Here is a 24,709-nt window from a genome sequence, read left to right as displayed (position 1 = left end):
ACAAACGTAGGAAGGGCAAAAGTGGGTGATCGGTTATTCACCCCCTCTAGCTGGGTATCAAGGTCACATTAGTGTTGGGTGGCACTAGCATTGCCTCATCTTGCTTTGACAAAGACAAGAACTTTGGCTCTGGAAAGGGCGGCAAAGGAGGCTTGCAAGGAGATAGTGAGAGCCATGACATCTAGTGTCGTAAGGGAAAGAGAGGAGAGCCAAACAGTAGACGTTGTGTTGATAGGAGGCTTCTTCATATTAGTAAAAGTAAGTGAAGCATTTGGCTGGTGTGCCTTTGGGAGGGGAGCTAGTTGGCTGGTGCCCCATGGGTGAGAAGCCATGTGGAACCATTTGTAGGGTGGGGTCGTGGAATTGCAGCCTTGTGATGGGGTGGGAAATTAGTTTTTTTATTAACATAATATCAAACAGATTACTTATCTGTTTGTTGACAGTTTCTAAAAAGATAATTATATATTAATTAAATAAATTCTAAACAGATTACTAATATTAATTTATTAATTTTATATATAGATAGATTAGTATTAATATAAACCTTTTTTTTAATATTCTAATTTTAGTTAATAATCAATTTTTTTACACTGTTGTTGAAGTGTGTTGAATTTCTTAATTTGAAATAGTTTATTATAGTTAATGGTGCAAGGAGATTAAAGAGTAAAATTTATCTGATTGTCTTGCCATGTGATGATTTGTGTTGAAGTGGGTTGAGTGTCAGTTTGGAGGGATTAGGAAGAAAAGGGAGAAGGGAGGGAGTGGATAAAGGTGGCTTATCCCTTGTTTGGGAGTCTTTTAAGGTGTGTCTATTTGAGAGGAAGGCAAAATAGAAGGAAAAGAAAGGGAAGACAGATTCCTTTGTTTACTTGAGCAGAAGAAAAGCAAGGGAGGGGGTGCATTTTGGAGCTCTTTTTTCCACACTTAATTCCACCCAAATGTGGATGAAAGAGGGGAGGAATGAAAGTGGTAAAAGGATTGGTTTACCCCTACATGTTTTTGGAGTGACAAAATCCAAGGCCTATTTATTCGTGTCATCTTCTCTTTTCTCTTCACGGGTTCGAATCGGAACTGGAAACAATCTCTTGCAAAAAGCAGGGTAAAACTGCGTACAATGGATCCTTCCTCGGGACCCCGCATGGCGGGAGCTTCATGCACCGGGCTGCTCTTCTTCTCTTTTCAAGTAGAGAAATGAAGGAAACCCTAGTTTTATTATTTCCTTTATTTATTAAATTACTTTTTCTATCTTCATGTAGAGGTTGAGGACAAGACTATTTTGATCTTCAATAGTTTCTTTACTTTCGTCTCCCTAATGATAACATCCAAACAAGGTAGAGTTCCTTTCTCATTCCCCTCTTTTCACTCGCTTTCCTTTGCTCTCTCCTTTCCCGTACTAAAAAAAACTACGCCATTGTCTACTTGATAGGAATGCAAATTAAATGAATTAGTCATAGGCTTTTATTGCATGTTTCTAGATTCTCACGTTCTATTTTCTCACTTTCGGATCATTCCTTTCTCAATATTTTTTTTATCTGAAATTACATAGAAAAGTGTGTTACTTAATGATTTGCAATGAAATTTTATGAGAACATGTTTGATGATTCCACTATAGTTGAGATTCTCTAGTTTGAATCAGTGGTTACACATACTTGTCCACAGGAAGATGTTGACAATGCTTTTGTTTATGAAGACCGCACAAGTCGTTTCTTCCCTCCTGCTCCTAGAATTCCTCGTATGCCTGGTTTGGGTGCTGGAGATGCTGGTCTCATGGACGACTATGAAGATACTTTTCATGAATTTTCTACTTCTCCAGGTCAACATTTTAATGTGTTGTCTAGTGGTGATAAAGATGGCTCCATTTGCTTCAGTATCTTTGGAATATTTCCAATTGGAAAAATTGTGAGTCATTCTTCTAGTCCATGCTTGTTTGACTTGACATTGATAGCTTCGAATGCTTGTGAAGACCCGTAGCATTTGCTTTTAGGTGACCTTGTTTCCTGATCTTTTGTAATCATTTTATAATTTTTTAGATTCAAGGAATTACATAATAATCACTTTGTCATGAGTTGCCAAAATCTGCCAATGACTGTCCATATTAGTTGAGTTGAATCAGGGATTGACTATGAGTGATAAAAATTTTTTCCAAAAAAATCTACACTCATAAATCCTATAGAAATTTGTCATAAAATACAACAAATCATTTCTATTGAAAATCATATGAGAATTGACAAATTAGAGTTACATTGGACATTTGTCATGCCTCGAGCTTGTAGTTTCACGTACCAGACACTTCACTTGGTTACAATGTGATAATAGAAAAACCAAGAGACGTAGAAACAACCACTAACTCAAATAAACAAGAAGTTTTTATTCCCAACAAACTATATATATATATATATATAGAAGATAAAAGAAAACTATACATTATCAAAAAAGTTGTATAAATAAGACAAAAGGGTACAACAAATAACAGTAAATCCAAAATAAATCTTTGAGCAAATCTAAGTATCAACTAAAACCAACTATAACACTAGAATCACCTTTGCCTGCAAAGCTGGAGGCAAAGAAAAAACAAACTGTGAACACAAATTTGCTAAATGAGTAACTAGGAAAGATGTGCTTGAATTAAATCTTGATTAAGAGACCAAGAAAATAGGACAAATACAATTTATATTACAACTCAAGTTCTCATTTGAGTTCTTTAATACATATATAGTCACAATTGTTACTCTTAATTATCATTGTCTTTTATCACAAGTTAAGGTAATTTTTAATTATCATCTTTTAATCATTACCAGTAAATCCATTAAGAAATGAATCACTGAATCTAATATCTTTAGAGCATAATAGCATTACTTGACGTACGAGTTAAAGTTCTCATTGGTGCTATACAACAATATATCGCTTTTGCACAAATAAATAATGGTCGGGGCGACCACTCGCTACCACAATCTCATATAGATGGTCAACTACTTACGTATAATGCTAGAGTCAGAGTTTTCACTTTTTAATATTTCTTTTCTCCATTTAAAATCATCATTGTTTCACTTTAAATCTTTACATCATAATTATTCTACTATAGGGTTGCTTATTGATTACTCTAAATGACTAATCTAAATCAACTTTTTAATATAACTTACGCTAATTTAATTGTGTATTAGCATATGATCTACAAGCAAGACATATACAATGTAAAAATATAATTATCGCCAAATAAGTCAACAAATAGTATGGAAGGTAAAGCTCTTTAATGACAATATCAATTGAAAAATAATTATAGTATCAACTTTTATTTTTTGAAAACAATCTCTTCCCATGTTAATCCCTATAAAAACAGCTACATGAGTATAACATTCAAAAGTGTCAATTATTTAAGCCCTCAATAGTTTAATTATTTTTAAAATTCATTTTGCTATTTTAAATATCATTGTAATTCCTTTTTCAAAAATAGTTATAGAAACATATATATAATCCATTTTTATATGTATTCATGCACAAAGAACTCTATAATGAGTCAAAGGATATATTTTATACATATTAATGTGCAATAAAAGATCTGAGTGACTCTCTGAGAATCAACATGCTCCACTTGAGTGAGTATCCATGAATAGAATATGAAAATAACTCAGAAAACTCAAAATAAATCTCAAATAATTACAACAACAATAACCAAATCTTATCCCACTAGATGGGATCCAAAATAAATCTCTAATAATGATATAAAAATTTAGAAATTAACTAAAATTCAATATGAATAGATTCAATCTTGATCTCGCTTCCTTGATATAATTCCAATTACAAAACTAGACACCTACTAATATCTAATAATTATTCCATTTCCCATCCTAACCAAATGCACCAACATACAAGGTAGGGGTTTTGTTGATACGAAACAGTTGAACCTAAATAACATAGTGTGATTAGTTTGAAATATCCAAACATTCTCTGATATCAACTATACAATTACTGATTGAATTCTTACCTTTAATTTGGTCGGCATGTGGGCAATAACCTAGTTCAAAGACACGGGAAGCTTAGAAAAATGAGAGGGCTGGTGGTTCCTCTTTGCTCAACTAAAAGCGGCCAAATGATGACTGTGGGTGTCGAGAAAGGGAGGAGATAAAGAGAAAAGGAAAAAGAGAGGAAGGATGGTCCTCTCGACTCAATGAAGGGCAGCCAGTCAACTAGTGGCTATGGGCACATAGATGTCCAACAATGGCCTCTCTTTGCGTCGGTGATGACCAATGCTCAGATGAATGACAACACTTGCTTTTGTGCACATGCCGGAAGAAAATATAAAAGAGGGAGAAGAGAAATTATGAGGGGAAGAGGGAGGGCTGCTGACAATTAGTGCCAATGTGTGTGGGTGGAGGAGAAGTGGTTGCAGTGACAAACGATAGCCGTGGCGGCATTTGAGAAAAATAAGAGAGGAAGAAAAGAGAGGCGACAAGAGGGAGAGAGAAGCCGATGGAAGAGGAAAAACAACCAATGGAGAACGACAACTTGTTGGTGTGGTGTCTAGCATCACACAAGGAAGAAGAAGAGGAAAGGGGCATGTGGTGTTGGGTGAGTAGAGGGATGCATGGAAGAGAAGAGAGGAGATGGCTTTTGGCTCGGGATGCACAGGGAGAAACACGTGAGTGGGAGAGAGAAGAGGAGAGGAGATGGAATTTCTAATCTTCAATTCCTCAAAATTTTTTCCAATTCATCCCTAAGTTGAATCTCTAATCATCATGCCTATCCGATGGGTTCCATCCAAACCCAATTGGATTTCAACTCGCCACCCCAAATTATTTAACGGTTTGGTTTGACTTAATTTGTCATCTAAAAATTTTAGAAAAAATTAACTTTAGGATGTGGAAAAACTAGATGAAAGTTTGATATTTAACAATATCAATGTATTAATTTTGAAATCTTACCTATTATGGAGATTGCCAAATTCTCATGTTGGATTACATATACCACTTGATCACAACTTGCAGCTCGTCAGAGTTACTACTCTGTCCCTCATAGTTGTTGCTGCACTGGGTTCATCCCTACGCTTCACCTTGCCCTCAGTGTTTTGAAAATTGGACTGCACTAGAGTGCACTGAGCTGCCCCTTTGTCCTTGTTTCTTGGAACTTCCAAAAAGAAAGTTTATTTGATAAAAAATAAAAAATAATCACAATTTACCTTCCTTCCGAAGCTTCTCACTTCCTGGCCTACTTCCACCTAGCATTCTGGTTTAGAAGATAGAACAGTTTGTTTAGCATGCTGTTTAGGTAATGCACTAAATAAACAACAACGATTTGGACTTTTGAAGCACAACCATGTTTTTTTGTGAGAGTTGAATCTACAATTTCTTCCCTTTTGTTTTCTTTTACTGATTTTTCAAGGAATTCAAATTGGTTTGTGAGCTGCTTTTACATTGATTTTCTCCCATCTAAAATTTCTTTTAAGTTCCACCAAAGGGTGGTGATTACTAATTTTCTTCATAGAATGTCTTTATGGTGTCTTTTTTGATCAATATGTTTATTCCTCAATCATTTGATTCAGTTGTATTTCAACCTAAATTTCTATGGTTTTATTATTTTAAATCCTTAATTTATCCAAATCACTAGGATGTTTTTTTACTGTTTCTATTATATGAAGGCCAAGATGTGCTCTTCTGCAACAGTTCAGTTAAATATGTTTTGTAGCTATCAATTTAGTTTCATATTTTTTAAATAACATTTGGTGGCAGCCTGGAAACAGCAAATGTTTTATATAACTATTATTTAGTTTTAAAGTTAATTTGTGCAACTTGTCTTTAGAGATAGGCAATTAACTGTTCATTAGGTCTATTCTATGCAGTTGTTACTCTTTCTATATATAATCTAAGTGGAATCTTAGTTGCTTCCTGACTGATTGCATTTAAAAGCAGAACATTCATCAGCTTCCTATCCGAGCAACACTTCCAAACAGGATTGCTACCTTGCAGATTTTAAATGCTTCCATACAGAAGGTAATCTAGCTGTTCTGTTGCTTGGTAATATACTATTTCAACTGAGAAAAGCTTCTGCATTCAGATGTTGAATTTAATGAGGATGGTTGTTTGAATTTCATTTTCAGAGAAAATTTAGCGTTTGTTTGTTATATCATGTGTTTTCTAGTTGTTATCTTTTAACCATATGGGTTTCTATAACTGGCTCAATTTATCTTTGGATGTTCTTGTCAGTTGGCATTGTCAAAAAATTTATCTCAGCTAATTGTTCTATGCTTTGGAGAGCTTGTTGAAGACTTTGTTGAATCAAAATCCAAGTCTATACAGAGAGTTGAACATTTTGAGCTGCAGAGTTCATCAGTCAACCGGGTTTCTTCAGTAGGGTTGCACTGTTTTGTTCTTAAAACATCTATATTTCTTGACAGGTGTGTGGTATTTAACATAGTTTAGCTATCATTCTTCTGTGTCCACCATAATCCTTATGTTTAAATTTTGTTATTTTCTCTTTATTTTTTGAAATTATGAATCAAGTACCTCTATTTCTGATTAATTGAAGTGTTGAAGATGGTCATCCCTTAATCCTTGTTCCATGTCTTAGGGACATTGCAATAGTTTGTAGGTTTTCCTTTGCCCAACAATTATGAGAAGTGTACTTGCTTTTCTAAATTTTCAAGACTTAAAGTGATTTATTCTGGTGCAGAAAAAATGAACTTCATCAGGTTGCCCAACAAGCTTCAAGTATTGAAGATTTGGTTGAGGTTGTCCGTGCTTCCTTGTCAGTTATGTCCAAGCATTGGTCTGAAGCCATGCATTCATTCCATGAGAAATTTGATCCTCTATCATCTTTGATTGTAGATCATGGTAGCTATTGTTACCTGATATGAGATAATTGTTTTTCAATGATTAACTGATATATGTATCTGATTTTTTGTATGGATTTTGTTTATAGCTCTTACAATTTTTCTCTAGGTTTGTTTTCCACTCCACAAGATGAGTTTCTAAGTGTGTTATTTGGGGCGAGGACAAGTCCACCACTTCATCAATTTCTAGCCAATACACTTGGTGAAGCGGTACCGCAGTATTTGATTTATTTTAGAAGTTGAGTATTAACAACTGAAAACAACTATTCTATTCTTTTGCATAGGGTCTGAAGCGTGTTTCTAAGGCTGTTGATTGTGCTGGAAAAGAGTTGCATTCTGTTATTCATGAACATCTTCAGGTACTATATTTATTGCCACTTGCATCATTGTAAATTTCTATTAAATTCACAAGTTACCCATTGAAATTGAGAGCAGAGTCAAGTCCAAATGAAACTGAAATAGGATACAGGGTGGATACATTTTGTGATACCTGCAATAAGCTGTCAATCTATTGATTTGGATCTAGTTACTGAAGTGTAAAACTTCCTAAACTTCATATTATAGATTATAACATAATTTTCAAAGTACAATCAATTCTGATTTGGGGTGGGTAAGGCTGTCAATTTGATAAATTGGATTTTAGTTGATGAGAAACCAGAAAATCTTTCAGAATAGGTAAAAATGAGGTGAATATGGAGCATCCAGGTAAGTCTACCTTGACTGGAGGTATGATTGTTTTGAAAAGGATCTAGCCAATTTGATTGATTGCTCCAACTGAAGTAAGGCTGTGGAGAGAGAGTAGACAGCAAGAGCACATGGCAGAGAGAAGGTGTACAATAAATCATTTCCGAGACCCCACATTTGCAGGAGCTTCGTGCACAATTACCCTTTCTTTATAGTTAAATATTAGTATGAATGCATAATGTGCCACTTGAATAAAAAATATTTTCTCATACAATTTCAAAAGAAAAATAGTCAATTTTTTAAAAGTATAAATCATATTTATTTTGGATATATTACATGCTGAATTTTGATTTACCATACCACAAGGTAAAAAATGGAAATCATCCAGATTATCACAGAGAAAAGTCATACCTTTAAGAAAATAATTATAAATTAATACTTTTAAATATAAGTGATCTTGTTCATTGATTTGCTTTTACTTTCATTGCCATTGTTATATTTTAAAAACTTCATTGTGCAAGTCAAAATTGTTGTTCTGTGTTTTGTTCCCCCTCTAGGTAGGACACATATTATTTTGATGAAACCACCTATTTCAAGAATCTTCCTGCACTAATTGGCAGCCTGCTGTAGAGATCATTGGATTTCGAATTGCAGAATTGCGAGGCCTTTCTCGATGGCGTGCACGCTATCGTGTTATTGGACTGGATGAGAAGCTTATTGATAATGCAACAAAGAAGGCTGGCATGTTGCTTGTGCAAGTTGAAAGGTTTTCGAGGATTCTTGTGATTGTATTACATCTGGTATGCTATTGTTTCCTGGCTTGACGATGTTTTCTGACTGCATACGTAGTTTCTCTTTATTTGTGCTTTACTATGTATTTATGTTTTGTTTTGAGCCATGCATGATTTGTTGCACTTGTTTATTTAGCTTATATACATGTTTGTATTATCTACCTTATTATGTTCTATTTGGATCTTTTCTTATAACTAATTTCTTTGATCTTTTTTTCTCACTTGCTGCAATGTGTCTATCTACATAGATCCTTTGTTATGAAAAACTTTTAAGCTCTATAAAACCTTCAACTCGACCATAGGTATTTAGCCATCAGGTTATTGTTAGGCAGCAACTGATATTAAAATTTAGTAAGAAGTTTACTCTCCCTTCTCGCAATATGTACATTGTGTTAAGTTGGATATTCGGTATGCATATATTGTAATTTAATTTAGCATTTCCTTGCAAGACTTCTAACTTTACTTGAGGACAAAATAGATTGCTCTTATTCTTGTTGGAACTAGGATTTGTAGAATAGATTTGGCCATGTTGAAATTTTATAAGACTCTGGCTACCCATTTGATTGCAAATTTTCCAATTTCCATTTTCATTACTTTCCATAATTTATTATGGGCTTTGAAAATGAAACCCACAAAAAGCAACTTCAAGCATTAGAAGAGGTGAAATCTTGAATTTTGTCGTCTATACAATTCAAACAATAATTCTTTCCATATAGAAGTTTCTTGCTTTGGAAATTGTATTCCATTTTTATCCTTGTGGCCAAATTGACGCAGGGGAAGAAACTCCGGGTGTAACGTTCGAATTTGAGGTTTGCAGAGAAAGATATAGGAAGATAATTCGTAAACAAAGAGGTGTCGTCTCTAGGTTTAAACGGAAATAATTTTTTTATTCAATTCAAAACCAAACTCAACCCTTTTGTATAAGAGCCCTGACTCTAGTCATAATAGAAAAAAAGAAAAAGTAAAAGAAAACTCATCCTAACAAAAAAGAGATAAAATCTAAACCAACTTTTAGAAAAGAAAATTAATCCTAAAAATTTAAAATAAATAAAAAAATGTTACAAGATCAAATTTAGAGTTTTGAAGACCAAGTTAGCCGATTCCGTCTCGTTTGGACTCCGAATAGAGTGCAATCATGTCAGGAGACCACGAGCTAATCATCTTCCTTGTAAGTTGTAAGTAGCCTCGATCGTCCTTCTTCAAGACCCAAAAGGGAGGTTGGTATCTTCATTTTCTTCTCGTCATAGTTCGAAAGGGAACATAGTCGTATCGGAGGACATAAATTGGTCGTGCTGTTGGATGCTCCTGCATCACAAATCCACTTTGATGGAGGCAGAAATTTCTAGTAATGGGCAATGATATATGGATAGATTATTCTAGATGAGAATCCTACTAATGGTAAAGGAAAATACTAAAAGGCTTTTGAAGTTGCCTTGGTTACATTGTCCTATATGCACTCAAAACTATTGGCTGCCACTTAGAGTATAATGGAATAGATAACTTCTGGTTTACTAGGTATGCCTAGTTATTATATCCTTATGTTTTCTACACATTCAAGCTCTCTGAGAGGATACGACTGTGGGATGTACTAATCAAGTGTTTTCCATGTTTTCATTCCTCATCTCTGTAGGAATGAATGTGTTCTAAAATGTGCTTATCAAATGAATTTACATACTATATTAAATATAAGTTCCCTTTTTGTTTAACAAAACTTATTATGTGTATCATATTTTTTACCTCATGCCTGGTTGAGTTCTTAAGATATTTATTATTAATTTTATAACATATATGGTTGTTTTGAGTTCTAAGTTTATTCTATAGTTATTCTTGTTATCTCCTTTATTTCAGTTACAAAATTTTTTCAATTGGGTTTTGAGGTCTATTAAAATATTAATGTCCGAGCCAATTGATCAAGTACAGTCAGCAAACAGGTTTGATATCCACCATTTTCCTTCTGACATTTTCATACTAACACCTTAGATTTTATTGGTACTGATAATTTATGATCATGTTCATAGCGAACTCATTGTGGTGTTCTTGAAATTTGTGCTCAATCATGATCCAGTTGGGGAGTTGATGGATGCCACTAAAACAATTGATGTTGATGGGTAAGTTACCGTTTGCAGATGTTCCTGTGATTTTTTGGCCTGTCATTTCAGTCATCATTTATCTAGTTGGATAAGACAATCGGTCTGCTCATGCTTATTGAAGTGATGACTCCAATATGACTGCCCTATCATTTCCGTGAGATATTTTTCTTTATTTTCAGAAATTTGTTTTAAGTTTTGCTGTTTGTTGATGCAGGGAAATTATGGAGCGACTTGAGGAGTTGGTGATATTTGGAGGATATGCGGATACTAAGTACTTGGAAAGAAACTTATTAAATGAATTTAATCAGATGGAGCAATGGTACTATCTGCACTTGAATATGTTTGTTACACGGTTTAGAATTCAGAAAAGTGCATTTTGTTAGTCACAACATTGCAGGTTTTAAGATTCAATTTGTTTAGGATCTTGGTATACTTAATAACTTTTACGTTGTCGAATGTATTCAATACACTTGGTTTAGATCCAGAAAAGTGCACTTTGTTAATCACAACAATTGCAGGTTTTAAGATTTGATATGTTTAGGACTCTTGGCATGCTTAATTACTTTTTCATTGCATATAACTTGACTGTCATACACAGCACATCAAATTAGAGATTTCAACAGTCGGGCTTGGCTTGAGATGTTTCCATCCCTTGCCATGCTTCTTTTTTGGAGTTGAGGTTTCTTATAATTCTTAAGGAAGATCTTCATTTCAAAGAAAATACACAATATATCTTTTGCAAGAAGTCATATGCTAGACTGTCAACTTACAAAAATTCCAAATACACAAAATTATGACCTATGGATAAAAGACGTTGTCTTTGAAGATTGTTCTACTTATTGAGGACTGATGGAAAAATTCATTTATTTTATAGTTATCAAGCTATATAGATTTAAATGCTTTGCAGTAAATGTTGTCAGTCAGTTTAGGCAGCCCAAGAAGTGTCATTGAAAAACACTGATAAGCTATATTGGATGTATCCCATCTTAGAATTCTATATTATATGCTATATTGGATGCAATCTTGCAATGTAGGAAAACAAAAATCAAAGTATTGATGAACAACGACATGCACCTTCTGTGATTATCTGGATAGGTTTTTAATTTTTTTTCTTTTACATACCTATGAATATGCATTGTGACAATCACATTAGCATCTAAAATGCAAATAATCCAATATTCTGAATACACCAAACATGATTGCCACTTCGTCATCTGTGATGCATTTGTGACTAAGAAAATTAGCATTCCCTATGCCTTTATTGAAGAATTACCAGGCGTCTTAATGCTATTTGATTTATAGCTGTCTATCAAGTTGAGCATGCTTGATTTCTTCAGGGGTATTTGATAAAATATTATTTAAAGCATTTCTTTTAAAATTTAAGGACCAACTTACAATATTTGATGAGTGATGTTTTTTATATGTAAAAATCCTAATTATAATTAGCTCAAGGAAAGATTTCTATTCTGTCTAATCTTTCCCCGAACTACTTCTCTCTCCTTGTCCATGGACTCTTGTTGTTACCCTCAACTCCCTTCTTGCTGACTTCCGTTGTCGTAGATGCCGGCGATTTAATCTCACTTTCATTGTTGTCACTGCCGCTGACTTCCATCGCTACTACTAACTTTCGCTGTTGCTGCTGATTTTTTGTAGATATCTATTCTGTCTAATCTTACCCTGAACTGCTTCTCTCTCCTTGGCCATGGACTCCTGCTATCACCCTTGACTCCCGTCCTGTTGACTTTTGTTGTAGATGCGGACGATTTAATATCACCACTGACTTTCATTGTTGTTGCCACCGCCGACTTCATCGCTACTACTAACTTTCGCTGTTGCTACCAATTTTTGTTGTTGACCTTGTCACTGTCTCAAATTGCGATCACTTTCCTTTAACCTCTTGATTCGTAGACTTGAGGTGATCTTTCAAGCTTGATTTTCTATTTCTGATGAATTCCTGCTCAGACATGCCTGATGCTTATGCTGGAGTCGAGTTTTAGTGTCCTCTTATTTTTCTTGTTGTACATATTATTTCACTTGTACATTTTTCCTTATGTCAACATAAGACATTTGTGTCAACATATTTTAACTTGTTTAATAAAGTTTCTAGCACTTTTTTATTATTAAAGTTTTGTGTATTTGATTAATGTTGCTATTTTATAGTTATGATGCAAAGTGGATCTTTGTGTCAACATATTTTAACTTGTTTAATAAAGTTTATAGCCGTTTTTATAATTGAGATTTTGTGTATTTGGTTGGTGTTGCTATTTTAACTCTGCCCATGACGACCGGTCATGGTCGGTCCCAAGCTCGAATAAAGGAGTAGGGTTGTGTTAGGTTGCCAGTCAGCGTTGAACTATGACAAATATTCAATGAATGAATCCATTAAACTATTGTGCTAATGTCAGGTTGTTCCCCGGAAGGAACGCGTTGCAGGGTCTGACTGTAACGTCTCGGTAAGGACCGCTATATCTCCAGAACTCGGGTGTAGTGCTAAATATGAAGAGTTCACGTTACATGGTTTGACTGTAACGTCTCAGCAAGGACCGCTACATCTCCATGAGAATTTGAGTGTAGTGTTAAATAGGCAAGAATTTTCACACCATAAGTTGGATAAGAACAACTGATAGGAAACCTAATAATCTAAGATTTGAAACATGGAACATAGGAACTCTTACTGGTAAATCAATGGAGGTAGTAGATATGATGATTAGCAGAAAAATTAGTATTTTGTGTGTACAAGAAACAAAATGGACAAGCGAGAAGGCAAAGATGGTAGAAAATTCAGGTTTTAAGTTATGGTACACTGAAAAGAGTAAAGCAAGAAATGAAGTGGGTATTATTGTAGATAGTTTGTTAAAGGATGAAGTTGTAGGAGTAGTTAGAAAAGGGGATAGAATTATAGCCCTTACGATAATAGTGGCGAAAGAAACTATGAACATAATTAGCGTATATGCACCACAGGTAGGATTAGATGAAGCTACCAAATCAAGGTTTTGGGAGGACTTAGATGAAATATTACAAAATATTTCATCAAATGAAATTAATTTAATAGGAGGTGATCTAAATGGGCATGTCGGAGTGAAAAATGAGGAATATGAGAGTACATGAGAATTATGGGTTTGGAACGAGGAATGAGGAAGGGAAAACTATATTAGATTTTGCGATAGCATATGACCTTATATTAGCTAATACGTTTTTTAAGAAAAGAGAAGAACACTTAGTCACATTCAAAAGTGGGAATAATAAATCACAAATTGACTTTCTTATAGTTAGGAAGAAGCATAGAAAGATTTGTAAAGATTGCAAAGTCATCCCTGGAGAAAATTTAACTACCCAACATAGGGTAGTAGTGTTGGATATACGCCTCAAACATAGTATCAATAGAAAGAAAATATATACAATTCCTAAAATTAAGTGGTGGAAGTTAAAGGATGGGAAGCAAAATATATTTAAGGAGAAGGTAGAAGTACAAGCATTAGGTGAAATATACGATGACTCTAATACAACATGGGATAAGATGATATCAAAGTTCAAAATAGTAGCTAAGAGTGTACTCGGTGAGTCAAAGGGACATGCACCACTAAGTAAAGAATCTTGGTGGTGGACTGAGAAAGTACAAGAGAAAGTGAAGGAAAAACGAATAGCTTATAAGGAATTATATATTTGTAAGAACGAGGAAAACTTAAAAAAATATACAATAGCTAAGAAAGAAGCTAAGAAAGTAGTGAGTGAAACAAAAAATGAAACTTTTGAACGGTTATATCAAAAATTGGATACAAAAGAAGGGGAAAGAGACATTTATAGAATAGCTAAAGTGAGAGAAAGGAAAATAAGAGATCTTAGCGAAATAAAATGTATTAAAGATGAATGTAATAGGGTATTAGTAAACGATGGAGAAATAAAAAAGCGATGGAAGAGGTATTTTCATCAACTTTTTAATGAAGGTTTAGGTGACCAACTTAACTTAGGTAGTTTAAGTAGGTCAAATGAGCATAGAAATTTTAATTTTTATCATAGAATTCAAACTTCAGAAGTAAAACAAACTTTAAATGAGATGCATAATGGAAAAGTCGTTGGACTATATGATATTCCGATAGAGGTATGAAAGTGCTTAGGGAAACTAGGTATTGAATAACTTACAAATTATTTAACATGATATTGAAAACGAAAAAAATGCCTAATCAATGAAGGATAAGTACTCTAGTTCCCTTATATAAGAACAAGGGAGACATACAAAATTGTGCAAACTATAAGGGTATTAAATTAATGAGTCATACTATGAAACTTTGGGAAAAAGTAATAGAAAAAAGATTAAGGAAGGAGACCATAGTGACAGAAAATCAATTTGGGTTCATGCCCGGAAGGTCGACAATAGAAGCTATACATCTTCTTAGACAATTAATTGAAAAATATCGAGAGCAAAAACAAGATATACGCATGATATTCTTAGAAAAAGTTTATGATAGAGTCCAAGAGAAATTATATAGAGAATTTTAGAAAAGAGAGGTGTTAGCGTAACATATATTGAACTAATTAAGGATATGTATGAGGATGTAACGACTAGAGTAAAGATTTCAGGCGGAGTAACTGAAGCATTTCCAATAAAGATAGGGTTATATCAAGGATCAACTTTAAGTCCCTATCTTTTTACATTCATTATGGACGAACTCACTGCGTACATTCAAGAAACAGTACCGTGGTGCATGTTGTTTGCAGATGATATTATTTTGGTAGATGAAACACGTGAAGGAGTAAATGCTAAACTAGAATCTTGGAGGGAAATACTAGAAGGGAAAAATTTTAAGCTTTGTAGATTAAAGACATAATATATGGAATTTAAGTTTAGCAATATTAGAAGTAATGAAACAATTGTTAAGATCGGAGAGGACGAGTTGCTCGGAACCGAGAGATTTAAATATTTAGGATCATTTTTGCAAAATGATGGAGGGATTGAGAGAGATATGTTACATAGAATACAAGCATGATAGGTGAAATGGAGAGGAGCGTCGAGTGTTTTATGTGACCGTAAAGTACCTCTTAAATTTAAAGGTAAGTTCTATAAAACCACAGTTAGACCTGCTATATTATATGGAGCTGAATGTTGGGCTATGACTCGAGCACATGATCAGAAGATGAGAGTTGCAGAGATGATGATGTTAAGGTGGATGTGTGGACATACTAGGATGGATAAAATAAGAAATGAGAACATTAGAGAGAAAATTGGAGTTGCATCTATTAAGGAAAAACTCAGAGAGACACGTTTAAGATGGTACGGACATGTACTTAGACGACCAATAAATGCTCCAGTTAGACGATGTGAAACTATGATAAACATACATATCAAACGAGGAAGAGGAAGACCAAAAAAGACTTGGTTAGCAACAATAAAATAAGATAAAATTTATTTATAGATGATGATATAATAGGAAATAGAGCTCAATGACGTAAAATGATTCATACAGCCGACCCTACCTAGTGAGAAAAGGTTTGGTTGTTGTTGTTGTTGGTCGGTGTTGTTATTTTATAGTTATGATGCAACTATGGATATTATGATGATCAAAGAGTGTGTCCCTTATATAGGAATGGAGCCTCGGATTGTGACAATTAGACAAACGATGTTCAAGGCATACCTAGTCTTAAATACATGGACTTTATCTATTTCAATAAAATAAAAAGATATCTAAGTTCTCAACTAATATATTTTATTTTACATATGTTAGCCATTGTTATTAACATAAATATTTTTAAGACTGGATATATCTCTGTATGAGTATGTTAATATGCACTATGCAGTATGTTGAATGCATACCTCCTCTATATGCTTTTGGAAATCTTGCCGATAACATTTTTTTTAATGGTTTTTTAGCTTCAAGGAGGCTTTCCTTCATCAGTTTACGACTGTTTCACAAAAGATACACTGTGAAGGTCTGATGCCACTATATGAATTCAGATACTCAACTCAATTTTCGTCACCAGCTGCCCCTACATCAATAGTGTACTACAAGGTACTTTTGTAACTTTTTTTTAAGAATCCATTAAGTGTAAAAATTTTAGTTTATTTTGAGTACTTGTTTGAGGAATTACACGCAACAAAAAAAAAAAACTTCTCAACTTATATTTCATATTAATTTTTTCAAAGCATTCTTGTTTTAACTTTCTCAGTGCTGTTTGCCTGTGATAAATTTCTCTCTTTCTTGTTTAAGCTCTTACTAAACTGACATGATGATGATCATATCAGGATGAATATGATAGGATATCATGTCATATTTTATTGGGCACCTTTGCTTTTTTTTTCAAATGATTATTTGTTGTCAATAGAAAAGGGACACCCAACTGCTCATACATGTCACATGCATATACCAGTGCAAGTATCCAATTACCTTACTGATTGCGTGTGGGAGACCAGCAGAACCATTTGAAGATTCTCATTTTGCTTTGGGATGTCAATGGTCAGTAATCATTTATTTAGGTGAAGAATCAGAGGAGAGACAAATTTAAAGTGCAGTGCCGGTGAAATGCAATTTATAAGCACTCTTGCCAGTTGAGTTGCTGATATTGTAAGACCAAATGGCACCACTTAAGAGGGTGGTGAATGGACAGTGACTTATTTTTCTTCCAAGTACAGTAGTCAATTCAAATGTTAGTAATATGTGCATATGTGTGAACAATATATAATAGTGACAAGAAAAGGATGAAGCAAAAAAGTAAATTATAACCCTAACACAGTGGGATTAATGTGGTCAAAATATTAAGGTTTAATGTAGTCAAAACACCAAGTTTTTGCATTCGCGACCCTGCTATTTTGGCATGCAACATAAAATAAACTAAACTACTTTCTGTTACAAGCCAACTAAGTGTTTGCAAGTTTCAAGGATAAGATTTTAAATCAAATGCCTAAATCTTCTAACACATGCAAGAATAATAACTCTCTCAAAATGAAAAAAGAAATGCGCAAAGAAACAAATCTCACCATAAAGAAGGATCAATATAAGAATAAGATTATATTTATTAAATGAGAGCTTCGTCTTAGGAATCACTATAGATTTCCCACAATGTGAATTTTGAATATGCAATGATGTGTTTGTGTTTATAAAGATGGAATCTCCATACGTTTTGTAGGTGTTATGGGAAAGACATTAAAATAGTTGAATATCTAGTCTCAACATATACCTGCTAGTCACTGTTGGTCAAATGAGTGAATGACCAAAGTTTGTTGGTTGGCTGACCAAAGTCTCATGATCGGCTGACCAAAAAAAATGATTAACCAGGTTGGGTAACGTCGAGCTTGGGGTGACCGGCTCGGTCCCACGGAAATTTCCCATTGGTCACCAGGATAAATCGGGAAGTGCACGTGGCGGCCAGCCCACAAGCCCGGCATCCTTTGATTACGCCCCCCATTTGGAGAAAAAATTCTTGCAAATACGCTGTAGCTGGGGTTCGAACCGCGGGTGCCTGAGAGACAACCTGGATGACCAAAGGCTCATGGTTCGAACCGCGGGTGCCTGAGAGACAACCTGGATGACCAAAGGCTCATGGTTCGAACCGCGGGTGCCTGAGAGACAACCTGGTTGACCAAAGGCTCATGGTAAGCTATCTGAAAATCTATTGGATGGTTGACCAAAATTTGTTGGTTTATTACTGGCCAAAATCTGTTGGTTGACTGACCAAGGTCTATCGACTAACTAACAAAAGTTTGTTGGCAGATTGATCAAAGTTTGTTGGCCGTTTGATGAAAGTTTGTCGGGTGATGTTGGTTGACTATTTAAAGTCCGTTGGTTGTTGATCATAAATGACTGTCAATTCAAAATTTAAATTTTGATCTATCAAAGAAAAGCTTGGTTATCTAAAGGATGTCTTTTAGCCAATCTACTCCAAATTTATAATTGGCCAATTTCCAATATTGAAGCCTAATAGAAGTCTCTTTTTGGTCAAATGACAAAATGCTTGTCAACCACTCTCCTACATAGAGTAAACTTTGGTCGCACAAAACAACATGACTAGCTCAAATTTTTAGTATCTAAGTTTAGGTTGCTAGCCAGCGTTAAACTATGACATATGATCAATGAATGAATCTATTAAATTATTGTACTAATGCTAGGTTGTTCCCAAAACGCGTTGTAGGGTCAAAAGTCTCGGCAAGGACCGCTCCATCTCTAGAATCGAGTGTAGTGCTAAATATGTAAGAGTTCACATTGCAGGGTCCAATTGTAACTTATTGACAAGGACCACTACATGAGAATTTGGGTGTATTGTTAAATAGACAAGAGTTCTTACATAATAGTTTAGATAAGAACAAATATTATAGGAAAACTAATAGTCTAAGATTTGGAATATGGACATAGAAATCCTCACTGGTAAATCAATGGAGGTAGTAGATGCAATGATTAGGAGAAAAATTAGTATTTATATATACAAGAGACAAAATGGGTAGACGAGAAAACAAAGATGATAAAGAATTCGAGTTTTAAGATATGATACACAAGAAAAGTAAAACAAGAAATATAGTAAGTATTGTTGTAGATAGCTTGTTAAAGGATGAAGGTGTAGGAGTAGTTAGAAAATGAGATAGAATTATAGCCCTTAAGATAATAGTGACAAAAGAAACTATGAACGTAATTAGCATATATGCACCGCAAGTATGATTAGACGAAGCTACCAAATCAAGGTTTTGAGACGACCTAGATGAAATATTATAAAACATTCCGCCAAATGAAATAATTTTAATAGGAGATGATTTAAATGGGCATGTCAGAGTGAAAAATGAGAAATATGAGAGAGTGCATGAGGTTATGAGTTTAGAATGAGAAATGAAGGGAAAATTATATTGAATTTTGCGATAACATATGACCTTATATTAGCTGATATATTTAAAAAAAAAAAGAGAATAACACTTAGTCATGTTCAAAGTGAGAATAATAAATTACAAATTGACTTTTTTATACTTAGGAAGAGGGATAGAAAGATTTACAAAAATTACAAGGTCATCTATGAAAAAAGCTTAATTACCCAACATAGGTTAGTAGTGTTGGATATATGTTTCAAATATAGTATCAATAGAAAGAAAATATATACGATTCCTAAAATTAAGTGGTAAAAGTTAAAGGATGAAAAATAAAATATATTTAAGGAGAAGGTAGAAATGCAAATATTAGGTGAAATATACGACGACTCAATACGACATGACATGAGATAAGATGATATCAAAGTTGAAAATAATAGCTAAGAGCGTACTTGATGAGTCAAAGAGATATGCACCACAAAGTAAGGAATCTTGGCGGTGGAATGCGAAAGTACAAGAGAAAGTGAAGAAAAAAATGAATATTTTATAAGGAATTATATATTTGTAAGAATGAAAAAAATAAAAAAAATGCAATAACCAAGAAAGAGACTAAGAAAGTAGTGAATGAAGTAAAACTTGAAACTTTTGAACGATTATATAAAAAATTGGATATAAACACTTAAAGAATAGCTAAAGTGAGAAAGGAAGACGAGATCTTAACCAAATAAAATGTATTAAAGATGAATGCAATAGGGTATTAGTAAACGATGGAGAAATAAAAGAGCGGTAGAAGAGGTATTTTCATCAACTTTTAATAAATGTTTAGGTGATCAACTTAACTTTGGTAGTTTAAGTAAGTCAAATGAGTATAGAGATTTAAATTTTTATCGTAGAATTCAAATATTAAAAGTAGAACAAGTTTTAAATGAGATACATAATGAAAAAACTGTTAGACCAAATGATTATTCCGATAGAGGTATGGAAGTGCTTAGGGAAATAAGATATTAAATGACTTACAAAATCATTTAACATAATATTGAAAACTAAAAAAATACCTGATTAATAAAGGGTAAGTACTCTATTTTTTCTTATATAAGAAACAAGAGAGATATTAAAATTGTGCAAACTATAGGGGTATTAAACTAATGAGTCATATCATGAAACTTTGAGAAAGAATAATAGAAAAAAGGTTAAGGAAGGAGATTATGGTGGTCAAAAATTAATTTGGGTTCATGCCTAGAAGGTCGATAATAGAAGCTATACATATTTTTAGACAACTAATTGAAAAATATCGAGAGTACAAATAAGATCTACACATAGTATTCATTGACTTAGGAAATGCTTATGATAGAGTCAAGAAATTATATGGAGAATTTTAGAAAAGAGAAATGTTAGCGTAACATATATTTAACTAATTAAAGATATGTATGAGGATGTAATGACCTGAGTGAAGACTTCAGGCAGAGTAACTGAAGCATTTTCAATAAAGATAGGGTTACATCAAAGATTAACTCTAAGTTCTTATCTTTTCATACTAATTATGGACAAACTGCACACATTCAAGATACAGTACTGTTGTGCATGTTGCTTGTAAATAATATTATTTTGATAAATGAAACATGTGGAGTAAATGCTAAACTAGAATCTTAGCGGAAAATAATAGAAGGGAAATATTTTAGGTTTAGTAGAATAAAGACAGAATATATGAAATTTAAGTTTAGCAATATTAGATCTAGTGAGATAATTGTTTAGATAGGAGATGACGAGAGTTTTAAATATTTAGGATCATTTTTGTAAATCGATAGAGGGATTTAGAGATATGCCTTACATAGAATACAGGCAGGATAGTTGAAATGGAGGAGAGTGTCAGGGGTTTTATGTGATCATAAAGTATCTCTAAAATTTAAAAGAAAGTTCTATAAAATTACAATTAGACCTGCGATGTTATATGAAGCTGAATGTTAGGCAATGACTCGAGCACATGAGCAAAAGATGAGAGTTGTAGAGATGAGGATGTTAAGGTGGATGTGTGGACATATGAGAATGAACAAAATAATAAATGAGAGCATTAGAGAGAAAGTCGAAGTTGTATCTATTGAGGAAAAACTTGACATGTTTAAGATGATACAGTCATGTACTTAGACGACCAATAAATGTTTCAGTTAGGCGATGTGAAACTATGATAAACGAGGAAGAGGAAGACAAAAAAAGACTTGGTTAACAACAATAAAATAAGATAAAATTTATTTAAGTATAGATAATAATATAATAGGGGATAGAGCCCAATGACTTGAGGCTTGGTTGTTGTTGTTGTTGTTGTAAGTTTCCCATGCCTAGTTTGGTCAACTGACAAACAAAAAATGTTCAACCAAATTTGATATAAAGTTGGTGACTTATGTTATCTTTCAATTCTTTGTTGACTATCCAACAACCATTGGTAACTTAAACAACCTGAAACACACCAAATGAGACATCTAGTTGCTAAACAAATCTAGGGTACCTTAATATTTTATTCGTACATATTTTTAAAAATTATCTAAAGCTTTGTAAGTCAAACATAGTTAAAACTAGGTATTTCTTGGTACTAAAAATGAGAAAAATAGGAATTTGGCTCAAATATCTCACTAGAATTCTAGTTAAATAAATTAAAGCACAAACTCTTTAGGTAAATTTAACTCTCCTATTCTTCTATTTATACAAAAATATAATTATACAGCTCTTCAAGTTAGTCTTTGATAATTTCACTACGCGAAAATTTCAAAATGCTTTACACTTGGCCATTGCCCATTTGGTTCATTCTATCTAACTTAGCATTTATCCAATGAGCTACAACAAATGTTAGATCTGCAATTTCAACGCAGTCATTAGTTTGAACCAACTAATTTAATCTTGTTGTCAAACATTAAAACCACATTCTAATCACAATGGAGGAATTAATATTCTCCAACATATATTTCTGTGAACAGTTCAGGTCAGGTTCACATGCAACATCCTTTTGGTTGTGATGGTCAATATTTTGAATGATCTCTCGTATTTTTGATCCAAGAAGCACAATTTCAGCATTGTTATCATTCTGAATCTTTCATGAATACTAAAATTCTATCCTTATCTGTCAATTATTTGTCGGTTATTGTAGGGCAACTATGGTTCAGAGTCCACAAATTTGAATAATCTTATTGACTACACTTGCTTTAAAGTACCTAATGAATCACTTGAGTTGACAAACTGTATCGGCATCATGAGGGGTTTCACTAATGCTGTAAATCCTCTTCAAAAGCAAACACATTGCCCTGAAGCTGTTCTTTTACGTGTACCAGAAGCATTTCATTGCGTGGATCTCTCTTTTTATAAGGTTATAACATTTTCTTCTTTTGTCATTCTTTTGTTTATTCTCTTGTATCTTTAATTGGTATTTCTTTTATCACCCTTTGAATGAAATAGGAAAACCAGCTTATTCTTTTACTTAACGAGGCAACCTCCACATCTGATAGTGCAATGAGATCATTGATTATGATGGTGCAACTTGATGATCTTTGCTTTCTGCCACTTTCAAGAGAAGTACCTGAAATCTGGGCAATTCACTGTTTGAAGGTAAGCCTTGTTAAATGTTGTACAGATAAGTGTGAACCAGAGTCTAACTAGGCATATGTAACCAATCTAAAACTTTTTCAAAACTATTTTGTGAATGCTAGGTGGTTGCATGGTAATAATTGTCTCCTCACTACTATATTAAATAATAGTCTTTAGTAATAATAATTTAATAATATTTCTTAACAATAAATGTTTCCCTCAATATTTTATAATTTTTAGTATTTCATATTTTTGATTGCCCCATATAGCAAATATCCTTTATTTTCATAGAAGTCAAAGTGGTTGCTTTTGAATCTCTAGTAACTCCTGATCCTTCTGCCATTCACTAGGCTTCTGCTGTAGACATGCATCTGGAAAATGGAAAAGTGCGCTATGTCCCTGATCCTGTTTCTCGCCCATTGGCTGTTAGTGGTAAAGATCCTCACCTTACATTTCAACTTCTACTTAGCAATGGTGATGTGGTTTTCCTTTTTCTTTGAATGAGTTCGTGGCTGAAGTCTGTTTCTTAGGATTTGATGCTTTTGTTATAAATTTCAAGGCTTATGTAACTTAAATTTATTACATCATCTTGTGAGTTAGGAGTTGAATTTTATTAAACTGTTAGTGTATAAGACAATGTTTGTTTGTCTAACAAAGGCAAATTATCTTCATGAGATGAAAATCATCTCATCTCCCGTGTAACCTGTCACAGTGTTGGTTGCACAATATTGGTTACTTGTTATTCCCCTTGTTGCTCGTAATAAAAAGTATGTACCGAATTTGAGTTTGATCCTATTTAAATTTTACGTGCAATTTCAGTAGAAATTCACTAGGTGCTTTGAAGGGAAAAAATAGCGCGCTTCCATCACCTTGTATGTTCAAGTGGTTTTTTTTTTTTTTTCTGCTAGTCAAAATGAAATTAACATGCATGTCTGTGAATGCAATGTTGAGTTGCTTTTGTCTCGAATCTTGTTATAAAAGTAGCTTTGCCCTTAATTTCTTATGCTTCGATTGAAATTGTGGAGAAAACTTTTAAATTGGTTGGCATATGCATGATGTCTGAACTGTGACTGCAGCTTCTAGGGGTCTCGCATGCGTTTTTACATCGAGAAGCCATGCCATGGTGTATATACTCGATGAAGATGAAGACGAGGACGAGGCTTCTGGTGCCTAATGATGCTATAACCATCGGTGGAAGTCATGGATCAAATTGTTATTAATTATTCTGCACACTTTGATGGGGTTGGCTGAATTCTTCAGGGACTGACTTCGTTCTTAGATTTTACTTACTAGTATGGCAGATAAATATTTATAACATTTGCTAAGCATAAATGTAGAACTATAAAGTACGTTTAGCTACTTTTATTTTATTGTCGCGATAACATCCGAAAAACATTTAATTATGGTCTCAATTTCATTATTTATTTTCTTATCGAACTCTGACAAAATATGCGTCAAGGATAGATGTGTCAAGAAACATGTGTATCTAGGTGGCAAAGGTTCTATAAATAAATTAATCATTTGAAAGAATCTTCCTCAAAATCCTTATCCTCCAATGAGAAATTATATTGTGAATATGTTTTAGCATCTGAAAATATGATAACATCATTCGAGATTTGTTTAATTTTATTTTTATCATAAAATTCTTGTATAAAGTAATTCTTGTAAATTAAATAAAAACCTCACTAAATAACTCTTTCTAATTTTTGGAAGAGATGAATAATTTTATTGATTTGTGGTTTAGTGAAATAATTTATATTAAAATTAATAAAATAAGTTAAAATTTTGTTTTAAAAAGTCTAAAAATTAAGCTATTAGAAAATGGATGATTTTTTTTTTGTTTTTATTTATTTAATTATTTTAAAGTATGATATTTAGGGGTGTAAATGAACCAAGTCGTTCGTGAGTAGTTCGAAGTTCGATTCGATAAAAGTTCGTTTGAGTTCGTTTAATTAGGCTTGTTAAGATAAAC

The 24,709-nt window shown here is 33.4% G+C and overlaps 1 protein-coding gene across 1 annotated transcript in view; it reads left to right on the top strand.

The window, feature by feature from the left end:
• The window catches only part of LOC122056278 (anaphase-promoting complex subunit 4-like), a 30,279-nt gene extending 6,000 nt beyond the window's left edge, over positions 1–24,279 (top strand). Inside the window, exons 5-19 of the mRNA XM_042618155.1 lie at positions 1,660–1,899; positions 5,904–5,984; positions 6,198–6,388; positions 6,664–6,824; positions 6,933–7,033; positions 7,108–7,182; positions 8,128–8,307; positions 10,147–10,229; positions 10,317–10,406; positions 10,603–10,707; positions 16,255–16,393; positions 22,304–22,519; positions 22,609–22,758; positions 23,088–23,169; positions 23,814–24,279. Coding sequence (XP_042474089.1) covers positions 1,660–1,899; positions 5,904–5,984; positions 6,198–6,388; positions 6,664–6,824; positions 6,933–7,033; positions 7,108–7,182; positions 8,128–8,307; positions 10,147–10,229; positions 10,317–10,406; positions 10,603–10,707; positions 16,255–16,393; positions 22,304–22,519; positions 22,609–22,758; positions 23,088–23,169; positions 23,814–23,911 — 1,992 coding nt within the window. The 3' untranslated portion in view covers positions 23,912–24,279. The remainder of the gene's footprint in view (positions 1–1,659; positions 1,900–5,903; positions 5,985–6,197; positions 6,389–6,663; positions 6,825–6,932; positions 7,034–7,107; positions 7,183–8,127; positions 8,308–10,146; positions 10,230–10,316; positions 10,407–10,602; positions 10,708–16,254; positions 16,394–22,303; positions 22,520–22,608; positions 22,759–23,087; positions 23,170–23,813) is intronic.
• The last annotated feature ends 430 nt before the right edge of the window (positions 24,280–24,709 follow it).

The sequence above is a fragment of the Zingiber officinale genome, chromosome 3B (assembly GCF_018446385.1).
Source record: "Zingiber officinale cultivar Zhangliang chromosome 3B, Zo_v1.1, whole genome shotgun sequence".
NCBI classification, from domain to species: Eukaryota; Viridiplantae; Streptophyta; class Magnoliopsida; order Zingiberales; family Zingiberaceae; genus Zingiber; species Zingiber officinale.
This window is presented reverse-complemented; position numbering and strand designations above follow the sequence as displayed.